This window comes from Lotus japonicus, chromosome 6 (genome assembly GCF_012489685.1).
Source record: "Lotus japonicus ecotype B-129 chromosome 6, LjGifu_v1.2".
NCBI lineage: Eukaryota > Viridiplantae > Streptophyta > Magnoliopsida > Fabales > Fabaceae > Lotus > Lotus japonicus.
In genome coordinates this window covers 48983529-48995566 of record NC_080046.1, presented here as the reverse complement: position 1 = coordinate 48995566, position 12038 = coordinate 48983529, and the positions used below count along the sequence as shown (strand labels likewise).

The 12038-nt window shown below is 34.8% G+C and overlaps 1 protein-coding gene across 2 annotated transcripts; it reads right to left on the bottom strand.

Moving 5' to 3' along the window:
* Nucleotides 1-244: 244 nt before the first annotated feature.
* LOC130724438 (phosphatidylglycerophosphate phosphatase 1, chloroplastic/mitochondrial) lies at nucleotides 245-4873 on the bottom strand. 2 transcript variants are annotated; one of them, XM_057575663.1, is made up of 8 exons: nucleotides 4737-4864; nucleotides 4503-4642; nucleotides 3584-3613; nucleotides 2322-3081; nucleotides 2134-2211; nucleotides 1892-1965; nucleotides 1691-1798; nucleotides 245-603 (listed from the first exon to the last, which is right to left on the bottom strand). In XM_057575663.1, exons 4-8 carry the CDS (start codon nucleotides 3013-3015, stop codon nucleotides 490-492), a joined length of 1068 nt encoding a protein of 355 aa, XP_057431646.1. In that variant the 5' UTR covers nucleotides 3016-3081; nucleotides 3584-3613; nucleotides 4503-4642; nucleotides 4737-4864; the 3' UTR covers nucleotides 245-489. The 2 variants fall into 2 exon arrangements, with proteins under 2 accessions (XP_057431646.1, XP_057431645.1); XM_057575662.1 differs by lacking the exon at nucleotides 4503-4642 and having other exon boundaries at nucleotides 4737-4873.
* Nucleotides 4874-12038: the final 7165 nt, after the last annotated feature.

The following is a 12038-nucleotide window of genomic DNA, read 5'->3' as shown; positions in this document are numbered from 1 at the left end:
TATCTATTCCTGCATCAATACTAAACTTTGCAAATAAAATCATTCTTTCTTTCATAGTATCAAAACTCTGCTCGTGTAATTGTACCCTTCATTATTCAGCTTTTGGTGTGCCAAATAACTCATTTGAACCCTTCACCTAAAATACAAAATAAGCATGCTTTTAGGCTTTAACGGCAGCCTAGCTAGATTGTATTTCAAATATCTGTATCAATGATCAAATGAGTTAGAAAGAGTTCACAGTACATTTCCGTTTGAAATTTGTATGTAAAATTATATAGAAAACTTGTTTTCTTATTTTTTTTCTACCCCCATTTTGAGGGTACACGAGACTAGGTAGTGATGATAACTTACCAAATTAAAGATGTGGGGGCATACATGTCCAGTTTTGTGAAAATAAACTAAATAAATTGAACAAAAATAGTGACATGCATTACTAAAGAGCAGTATTCTGATGGCCATAAGAAGAGCAAGGTTTTGTAGATTAGTCTATCAAGGGCGTGGATCCTTGACACATAGCATGGGATCTGGCAATAACTTCTGATCAAGTGGCTTCAACCCTCTTCTAGACCAGTGCTTTACAAATGAAGTCTCTAGCTTCCTCACCTGTCATCAAAATTATTAAAACACAGGTAATCAGAGAGAAATGTTAGTACCCTCTCTCTTTCTTTCAAGTGGATTTATAGTGATAAAATATAACATTGACCAATATTCATATAATGTTGAGCAGAGAACTGTCAATCAGATTTCACACCCCAAGCCAGTCCAAAAAAAACATGTTCAGCAAGGGTTACAAGTTGTCATTCCAGTGGTATCAGTACTAAGAGACACACACCTTCTCTTTGTTGACGTGTAACATCCCTCCCAAATCCCCCTCCCCGAAACAATAGGAAAGGCCTTTTGGCTTAAATGAAAACATACAGGATATGACTTATGGAAAATGCTATATAAAATCACTAAAACATCCTAAAGACACTTTTGGACAAATGAAATCGAGGTATGAAGTTACAGCTTCTTTTCTCATAAGTATCAAGTTCGATATATTACAAAACTCCTGACAAATGTTTTTATCAACAAAATTGAAGAACACCAAGCAGAATAACAACAGTAAATGGCAGGTAACTCTGCTAAGCAATTAAAAGGGATAAAGGAGGGCTAATGATGACATTAGAAAATATGACAAGGATGAATTAGAACATAAGAGATCTACTAGGACTTTAAAGTTTCAACGTCAATACAGAATCTGGAATACAATGTGACAAGCTTTAAAAAGGAGTTATATAAAAAATTTGAAACTCAGGAAGTTAACACATAGGAAAAAGAAATTGTACAAGTACAATACATCGAAATCAGTTGAGTTACTTCCTATTGGTACATATAACATTTGCAGTACTTCAGTTTAGTCACTTCTTCAACCAATAAACTTGAAAGAGTTTCCTACTCAAATAACAACATAATCTTTCAGTACCGTTTGGGAAACTATGATTTACATCTTTTAACTAGATTTTCATTAATTGTCTCTAAAGGACAGCTTCTATGCTTCATGTTTTTATCAGTTTAATCACGTTCTTTCTTATATCATATTTTGAATCGAACTCTTCTTCTTCCAGTAAAATATCTTTTATCATTGAAAGAAAGAAATCAAACTAAACACTTTAAGCACTCAAAAGAGTAAATGCAAACGAAAACAAACCTGCTTAACAATAAATGGCTCCTCAGCAAGACTCAATGGTTCAGTCAAAATAGTAAGAAACCCATTTCGATTGCCATAAACAATGTCAGTGAAGGGCCTGTCACCGACCTGCCACAGAATGCTTATGGTTTAATATGAATCCAAATCCAACTGCAAAGCAAAGAGCCAAAATAAAATGAACATTATGAAATTCTTGTCTACCATGATTAATTGTGAAGATTCGCAGCCAAAATGTTTTTCAATTTCTTCAGCTGTACCAGCTGGCTTTTTCAACCCTGCAATATAAATACACATATCAACATCAATCCTAGGGTCATTTATCGCTAGGGAATATTTAACAATCCTAGCATTTCAACTCAAGAGTCAGAGAAGAGGATAACATGTATTTTCAAGATAATAAAAACATTACAGAATTAAAGCTCTAAAGAAAAGGCAACACTCACTGTGTCTGATGACTTTAATTCCAATTGCATGCTCAAGCATCCTAGCTTTTGAACCATCATGGTCATACTCATTAAGTCCTGATTTACAACACCAATAAAACAACACAGAACACATTGTGTCACTGTTTGAACAACAACTACTGCCCAAAAATTCATAACAATGTCAAAATACTCCATTCTAGAATTACCAGCCGAGTTACTAAATACAGCAACATCTGGACCAAACTCTGATTTACAATCTTCCAGTGAAGACTCAAGCGGAGGCCAGGGTTTTAAAGAGTAAGGTGCTGTAATGGTATTATCCTTGTCAAAGACAACACCCTTAAATCCCTTTCTACGAAGTTCAGCCCAATCAATGTACCTTATATCAGGAACAGAAATATGGGGCAGTGCCAATTTCTGGTCTTTTAAGATCACCATAGTTGAACATCGAATGCCCTCCAAGTTGATTCTTTGGCCAAATGCTGCTTTCACATCTACCCACCACATGTTTGTAAAAAGAACCTTAGCTTTGTTGTTTTTCTTGAATTCTCTTTCTTCGTCTAATGGATCTTGACTCTGGTTTCTGGTCTCGGGATTTTGATCATCGGCGTCTTTTGAGTCATTTATTGGGAAGTACTGCAGAAACAATAGGTGTTTGTGGTTTTTATTTGAATCAAAATTGTATCTGGTCCTGTTACTGATTCCTTGCCCCTTGCTGCAACTGTGGGCCTGAGGAAGACTTGGGCTGTAGAAATTTCCTAGGGGGATTTGGCTATCTGCATTGGCAAGTGATAGAGTTGTGAGTTTTCTCTTTTGTTGCGCATGATGGTGGGTGTTAAGATGGCTGGGAATGCGGTACCAGCAACTCGGAAGTTGAGCAGCAACAGTGGTTGACGGCATTTTTATAGCTTTTCTTGTTTAGCTAATGCCATGCCCACTCTTTGCTGGTGTATGCTTCAACAATTGCTATTTATAATAACAATGATTAGCATAATTAGAATTCTTAAGATAAAAAAAAATCAAAACAAAATTTGAATCTTGGTTTATATTAAAGATCAAGATAAGCAAATAACAAATGCAACACCAATAAAGTTCAAGGAGGATAAACATATAGCAAAAGATAATTTGTATAGAAAGGGCCCTTGAAAAGAAAAAAGTAGCATGAATCCCCCAACTAAAAGAATAAGTAATACAAATAAAAATGTCAAGGTCTACAATATCCACTTTAGATCGAGAACAATAACCAAAGGAAAGAGATTTGTTCCCATTAGTTATAGAGATTGTCAATTTACTATTAGTCATCAGTCATCACCAAAAACCAATTTGAGTTTACAACTTGACGTATTCTCACCACTTACATGGGACATGAGCTCCATTTACGAGCACTTATTTCTTTTCACTGTGATCTCAAAAATCATAGAATTACATAAATAAAAAAACACATGTGAAATAATGAATCAGCACTAACCTATCAGGTAACTGATCCTGTATCAATCACCTGCCAGAAAAGGAAATTTGGAGAAAGCTTAGTTGCATAAATGAAGATCCAGAATGTCGTAACTAAATAGTAAATACTACTACAATTTTAAAATAAATCCTTGAAAACTCGACTTTTAACTCAGAATTGCTCTAAAACATTATGCAATCCTACCACGCTTCGTTTCTAAGTACAAGAAACATATAAAATCGAGAGGGGGGGTGCTGTTTCTCATTCTTCTCCTCTGCAATTTCTTAGTACATATATAAAATGGATTCGAGTGATATGTTGACAATGTGTTTTACAGAGAAAATAACCCTCTGAAAATCACATATACTAAATGGATTCATGTGATATGTTGTTTTTGCAGCGAAAATAACCCTATGAAAATCACATGGTGAGTTGTATAATGGGGATAAAAGAAAAGTTCAAGACAATGCTCATCTTCATTTAGGCAGATGATAAAGGGGGAAGGAAAATCACTTCACATCAGACCTATGGACCTACTCAACAGTCAATACCCCCAAAAATAAAAACCAAATGAAACGGAGACAGTTGAAAACTGGATGACAACTTATTTAGATATGTTTGGTCATCCATTTGCATAGTACAAACTGACGTTAACATGTATTTCAAGATAAAAATTGAATAGAACCCTTCATAAGAATTGAGTTAAAAGTCTGTTCACATCGCATTCAACTGTATCCAAATACATACTTACAATGCAACACCTCCCAAGTTTTTTGGAAAACTGTTGACTCAACGGAAATGTAACTAAAAGGACTTTCAAAACCAATCCAACAACTTTTTCCATTTAGCTTCTAATGTTTTGGAATTCATGAAACTGAAATACAAGCACTTTCACCCTCAATTCAAACATGCACACCAAATGAAAATGGTAATAACATACTTATTGGAACCAGGCTTGTTAATAGCGCGCTATAGCGTAGCACCCTGGGGGTTCACTGCTACTCCACTATTCACCGCTATAGCGCTCGAAATAGCATTTTTCGGGTTGCCGCTACGCTATGCTATCCGCCATTAACAACCCTGGTTGAAACCCTCTTCCAAATCAGAGAATGCATGAAAATTGTAAGTCTCATATTATGATTACATTGGAATTCGGGAAAGAAGAAGAACTCACCGGAAGAGAGTGACGAGTGTGCGGTGGATTCTGGGTTCGTGTGTTTTCGCCTGAGCTGCGCTCTGTTGCGTTTGTGTTATCGACTGAGAGAGAGATGTTAAACCTTGTATTTTCGAAGCTGGTACCTCATTCCTGTCTTTATCTTTCTGTTTCATTATCTACCAAAAAAAATCTTTCAATTTCATTAATCGCATAAAAAAAATACTTAAATTTTCAATTAACCTTAAATAACTTTCAAAAAAAATTAACCTTAAATAAATAAAATATGAGTTTTTTAAGTGACCCTAATATCTAAAAAAAGAAGTTATTCTAACTTAATAATCTTCACTAACCTTAGATACTTGCCCTGAAAAATGAATCAACTCGAGCTCCATCATGCTATATTTACGTCATCTAATCCTCTCTGAGGGATCCCCAAACAATGGATTCTAGTGGAATAAAACGTTAAATCATAATAGTCTTAGGTGGATCAATAATATTTAAGATAAGTGAATTAGAATTATCATTTGTCCACCTAGGAATATGATGATTTAATCCAATTATTTCCTTGGATCATTTAGACAAGCCATACATTTATAAATCATCATTAGGATAATTTCTATTAATTAAATGTGAGAGATATTTCCAAAATATATAAACTTGGAAATATGTATTATATTTAATGGTTATAATTATTTGTGTTCGAAACTATATAATAATATACAAAGTGATCTATTGGATGTGCAATGTGGCATCTACATGCATGTTGATGGTTCAAATCCTGGTTACTCCTTTTTTCGTGAATTAATGGAAATAATGCAATTTTATGCAAAAAGTTGCACCTGGTGGGTTCGAACACGCAACCTCCCTTGAGGGGGCGCGACCCAAGTGCATGGACGTGTTTGCCAGATGAACCAACATAACTATTGAGAATATATTCCGAACATTAATATAATAATGGTTTCTGAGAGATCTCTTCAAAAAGAGATGTTCCTCTTCCCCAATGGATATTAACATCTCTATATAAAGAGATACTTGGGCAGAAAAACACATAATTCTGATGCACGAAATTTGACTTCCTTTTGGTCAATTTCTCCTCCATTTACTATATTCTAAATCATCTTTCACTTCACTAATGCATGAGTGAAGTGTGGGAATCATACTTCTGTAAACTATTATCAAAGATACGCTTGGTGTGTTAGTGCAAACCACATCAAGGAATTCAAAGTATCCTGAAGGGAATTCGCCGGTTTTCTCACTTTCATCCAATACACAGTAATTGGTGGGGGCGAATTGAACCTGAAGGTTAGTGCTTATGCACGCTTTGAATCTTCAAGTGCTTCCGTCGTCAACATCTTCATCAATCCAAGTGTTGCAGCATCTTCCCCAACAGATTATTTCCCAACAATCTTTAGGTTCAATTATTCGTAATCAATGGCTGCATCACTCAAAGACATGACGTCTAATTTTGTGAAATTTGACAAGTTTGATGGAGGAAAGTTCAACCGATGGCAGAAGAAGATGCAATTCCTTCATACAATCCTGAAAGTGGTGTATGTTTTGAAAACTACAAGATCATTAGAGAAGGAAAATGAAACCATGACTGAAACAAGAGGAAGATCAAATGGGATCAATTACACGTATGAATAGAGGTTAGTACCCCACAACATTCGTATTGTGTGAATACTATGAATTCTTAAGATCTGATATATCTTCTACATGCTTTAATATGATTAAGTTCACATGTGGTAGCAAAGCATGAGTTAGAGAATTTGTAGTTTTTCTATAATGGTGATTTGATCCATGAATGATGTCTTAAAATTATTCTTGACGGTTTTTAGAACTTAACTATTAATTTTCCGCTGCATGAATATGATGGTTAAAATGAATGATTGAGATTATATAATTGTTGTAATCTAAAAATATTGATGTTCATATTTGAATGTGTTTGAGTTTCATTCCTTATATATAAATGAATAATGTTTAAAATTACAGTTTAGTGTTTGTCTCATCAGAACATGATTATGTATTATCTTCATGGCATCATATTAAAAGAAATGGTGATTTTGTATGTACAATTAGTGTATAAAGGATAGAAAAGATCTTTTTGGTATCTCTTGTTTACTTTCATAATCACCATATGTGCAATAGATGCAATGCATTTTATAAGTAATGTTTGGGATTGAATATAGAGAATCTGCTTATAACAATATTCATAGGACTGCAATTGTGAAATACAATAATGAATTTGATGTTAGTTCAGTGGTATAGCCCCTTGCGTGTCTAAAGGGATGTGTTGGTTCGAATCTAAGTGGCACCCTTTTATTTGATTTTTATATTGTTTTTGAAATTCAAATTCAAAATTTGAAAAATTAAACATCAGATTGGGAATCGAATCTGCGTCTATGACGTTGAAGCCCACAAACGTGACCACTGAACTGGAACATGAGTATGAACAATTGCTGATATTGAAATTATATAATAATACATATTGTGATACATGCCCAAAATTCATAATTTATTATGTATATTATGGTGAAAGGAAAATAAATATTTTACACATGTGAAATTATTTGGAAACTAGTAGATCTTCCTCCATGGTCCAAACCAATAGGTTGTAAATGGATCTTTAAAAGGAAAATGAAAGTTGATGGTACCATTGATAAATTTAAGATTGGACTTGTTGCTAAGTGATTTACACAAAATGAAGGTATTGATTATTTTGATACCTATGCACCTGTTGCAAGAATTGCATCAATTAGAGTGTTGTTGGCTCTATCTTCTATTTATAAGTTTATAATTCATCAAATGGATGTTAAGACAACTTTCCTAAATGGAGAGTTGGATGAAGATGTGTATATGAAACAACCTGAAGGGTTTGTTATCAAAGGCCAAGAACATAAAGTGTGTAAATTGACTAAGTCGTTATATGGGTTAAAACAAGCACCCAAGCAATGGCACAAAAAGTTTGATCAAGTTGTACTTGCTCATGGATATAAAATAAATTAGTTTGACAAATGTGTTTATAGTAAAGACCATTGGCATGCTGTTAATAGAGTATTGAAATACTTGAAAGAGACAATTAATTATAGTTTGACCTATAATGATTATCCTTCAGTTTTGGAAGGATATACAGATGTCAGTTGGGTAACTTATGTAGAAGATCATGCATCCACTAGTGGATGGATCTTCAACCTTGGTGGAGGTGCAGTTTCTTGGGGTTCAAAGAAACAGACTTGCATTGCCGACTCGACCATGGCTGCATAGTTTATTGCTCTTGCTGCATGTAGTAAAGAGACTGTATGACTAAGAAATTTATTGTATGAGATACTTATTTGGCCAAAACTAATGAGACAAGTATCCATACATTGTGATAGTCAGTGCACATTATCAAAAGCATACAGCCAAGTATATAATGGAAAATCCAGATATATTGGTTTAAGACATTGTCATGTGAAGGATTTAATTACAAATGGAGTAATCTCCATAGTGTTCGTAAGAACTGTGAAAGAATCTTGCAGATCCTTTGACGAAAGGTCTGACAAAGGAAATGATGTTGAAGACATCATTGGGGATGAGTCTCAAGCCCATATCGAATTGATCACCAATAGTGGAAACTCAACTCACACTTAAGTAAAATTAAGTCTTGAGTTCAATGGTGAAAGTACACTATAAGAGTGATTGCAAGTACTTAATTATCGATACATCCCAAAGAGTAGAAGTACTTGGACCATAAGAATAAAGTGGTAGGATGAAGGTTTCTTCTTAATGGACATATAACATATATTTGTTGGAATGCATAATTATGGGTGCATTTCTGATATAGTCTACCTATATCTACTACACTTTAAAAGAGACTCAAGAAATCACTATTCCTAAAAGAACTTCAAATCTGGGTCGTCTATTCCAGTCTCTCTCCATTTTCACTCTTTAATCTTGGCCACTCACTTGTGAGACTTTTTTTTGCCTCTATTCTACTCGGGGTTCTCTGTATGGTTGGCGTCACATAACGCGTTGATGGAGTATGGGATGATGGTCATAATTGTTTCCCTGCTAAGCGTTCGTGAGTTATCGTCATGCCTGCAGGTCCTGTCCCTGTTGCGTGTTTAAGGAGGAATTCAAAATTTTAGGTTTTCCTGTTCGACCAGGATTTGGGGTAAAATTCGTCATTCTTACCTAAGTTTCTTTAAGCCATTGTGAGGTAGGTGATGAATCGAAGGAGGAAAATAGAACTGTTGAGGAAGGTTTTGGATTTGTTCAGAATGTGTTGTCTGAAGGAGGAGAATAGATTTGTATCAGAAGCCATGTCAGGTTAGTAACAGAGGTTTGGTATGCATAGTTGTCAAGCAGGCTTGCTTCTGAAACGTAATTGAATTTAATTGTATTTTTGAAATGCTTCTCACTTTCACTTGTCTATAAATATTGGCATCTTGTGTTCATTTTTGTGTTCTTGGTCAGAGCAATTTTTCTATACTTATCTCCTCTTTCGTTTAGACAATTGTTGGCTGTTGTTAATTATGGCTTTTACTGCTGGCCCTTTCCATCCCCTTCGTAGCTTATGCAAAGGGCAAGATACATGGAAAGTTAAGGTTTGCGTTCTTTGATTGTGGGAAATGTTTCCTGTTGATGAACCTGGCAAAGCATATGCTATTAATCTTGTCTTAATCGATTCACAGGTTATTTATTTTATTTTGTATTTTTGTAGTTCTATTTCTATGTGGAATTTAAGCATATCCTATAATTTGTTCTTTTATTTTGTTGTATAGGGTGTCAAAATTGAGGCTTGTATTAAGAAGAACTATCTCAGTAAGTTCAGGAGTGAATTCTCAGAGGGTGGTGTGGTGTAACTTATTTTGGTGTTTCTGAAAACTCCGGCGCATTTCGTGCATCAGATCATGAGTTCAAGATTTTCTTCAATTTGAGGACACGGGTTGTGCCTGAATCTTCAGATGTTATTCCAACGATTGAGTTATCCTTGAAAAACTCTGCTGACATTGAAGCTACTCTTGGAGAATCAGATTTTCTCATAGGTAAGTTTACTCCTTCCATTTCAATGAAGGATTTTTTTTTTGGTATGATGATGATGATTATGAGTTTAAGTTTTATGTGTTTTATACTTATCTGTGGTGTATTACATTGTGTTGTAATTGGAATGCCTTTGTGTTGCAGTTTAATTTGTTTTGATATTATAATTGTATTAAATTAGGAATCCAAGCATTATAGAGAAATTCAAGGTAGCAGTTAGCACTCATTGTAGAAAAGATGGGAGGGTCTCTTTTTGGGTGATTTAGGGATATGTGGAGAAGACTTGTATAGACGCATCGGTAAGGAGGGAATACCAGATAAGGTAGACCAGTAGTTAGAGATAGAGGGATACCAAGAAAAATTATACGCCAAACCATGTATAGATTTGGATTTAAATTGTCTATCTTTAGACATTATTCATGATAAGATATTACGGTGTTGTTTAATCCATGTAGCTAATTCCACCTATTGGGTGATGTGCAGGTAAATAGAGTTTCCAGTTCCTCTATACTTCTCATTCCAAATATATATTTGATCTGCAGGTATGAAGACATTCTTCTATCCTTGTGGAACATTTTCAAAGAATGCTACTGTTGCAAAAATCAGACCCATATGTAAGTTAGTTATAATGTATTGTGTTAGCATTCAAGTGATGAGTCTATATCTGAGTAGTGTTTCTTGCAAACAAAGGCAGAATTTATGTAAATCAAGTTGATATTGATATTAACCTATCCCTTAGATTTGGTAGCCAATACTTATTCAATTGACAGAAAATGAAATTTTGCTTAATTTCTAATTGGCCTAATTTTCTATTAGTATAGTGCTTTCTTGCTGTTCCTACTGTTTGGTGATTTGGAATGGCTCGTGGTAGGCTTGTGAAATTCAGATTGGGGTATAGGCACTTTGGAATGGCATTTAGTGGTGTTGGACATTGGTTGTATTTGACGTTGCAAGTATCTGTAATTCTCTGGTCTCTGTACTGTTGTCCTGGTTTTTCTGGTTTGGCTTCATTTTTCTGGTTTCTTTTTTCTCTCTTTTTGTATTAAGGGTTGGAGTACCCCTTATACTCCATTTTAATGCAATCTTTAACTTATCAAAAATTCTTTTACTAAATTCATTGCTTTGCATTTAATGAGCCTACCCACTATTAGTACTATCTTTGTGCTTTGAAAGAGACCCAAATATTGTTACTGAATTAATGAATCATTTTAGATGACTTTACCTACATTGTCCAAAAATTTGTACTTAGTTCTGTGGTCAATTTTCTTCATTTCATGATGACAACTCCTATTGTCAAGATTTCCTATCGAGAAATCCGTTGCTTTTTTTCTCTAAACATACATTAACTTACATGTTAGATGAAGATTTCTATATATAAACACACTATATCTAGGTGAAACAAGATTGGTTTGAACCAAAGTTCCTCTCACTCTAATCTATTCATGAATATCTCCCAGCCTTGACTCTGTGTATGTTTCTCTTCTATTTGGTCTTATAGCATGTTTTTTCCTTTAACTTCCAGATCAATTCGTTATTTATGCAAAAATATTATAGATTATTATATTTTGTCAAGTATCAATTAAGAACAGTTAAATTTTTTTGGCCTCTAAGAATGCTAGCTCATCAAAGACATGATTCTGTGCTCTCTTTCAGGCATCTGCTTTGAATGAGGCAACACCAGGAAGTGTTAAGTCAGTTTTCAAAGCTTGGGACGACCGTTTGAATTCTTCTGGGGTAATGCATTCAGCTTCAGTTGCTAGATATCAATATTTAAGATTCATTGTTTCTGCAGTTTTGGTCTTTAACCTGTAGTAATTTATCCTCTTTGGTCACATTGGCATTAACAGGATCACTTGGAAACCAAGGGTGTAACGGTGGCCCAAACACTGGCAGACTTAGCGCTCTGGCCAATAAGCCAAAGCTATTCAGTGGCTTAAAGTTTTACTTTTCGAGTGATTATGTGACGAGTTATAAGGAAGATCTTGAAGATTTAGTTGACGTGGGAAGAGGTGCAGTTTTGAGAAGCAAGGATAAATTGGAAGCTAAAATACATGAATTTGAAGTGGCTTCAAATTTGTTGATTGTTTACAATCTTGATCCGCCACAAGGAAGAAATTGTGGGGGATGAAGTTTCAACTCCTTGGCAGAGACTAAATGCGGCAGAAGATCTAGCTGCCAATACTGGTTCCCAAGTCATTGGTCACGCATGGATTCTGGAGTCAATTGCTGCGTGTAAGTTGCAGCCTTTTGTTAGCTAAAACGCATTCTGTAGCTGATATTTTTTCCCTCTGTTGATAG

Coding starts and splice junctions, on each gene's coding strand:
- LOC130724438 (XM_057575662.1), bottom strand. CDS start 3,015: ATGCCGTCAACCACTGTTGCTGCTCAACTTCCGAGTTGCTGGTACCGC. Junction 2,212..2,321: donor TGTATTTAGTAACTCGGCTG/GTAATTCTAGAA, acceptor GTTGTAAATCAG/GACTTAATGAGTATGACCAT. Junction 604..1,690: donor AGCCATTTATTGTTAAGCAG/GTTTGTTTTCGT, acceptor TTTTGATGACAG/GTGAGGAAGCTAGAGACTTC.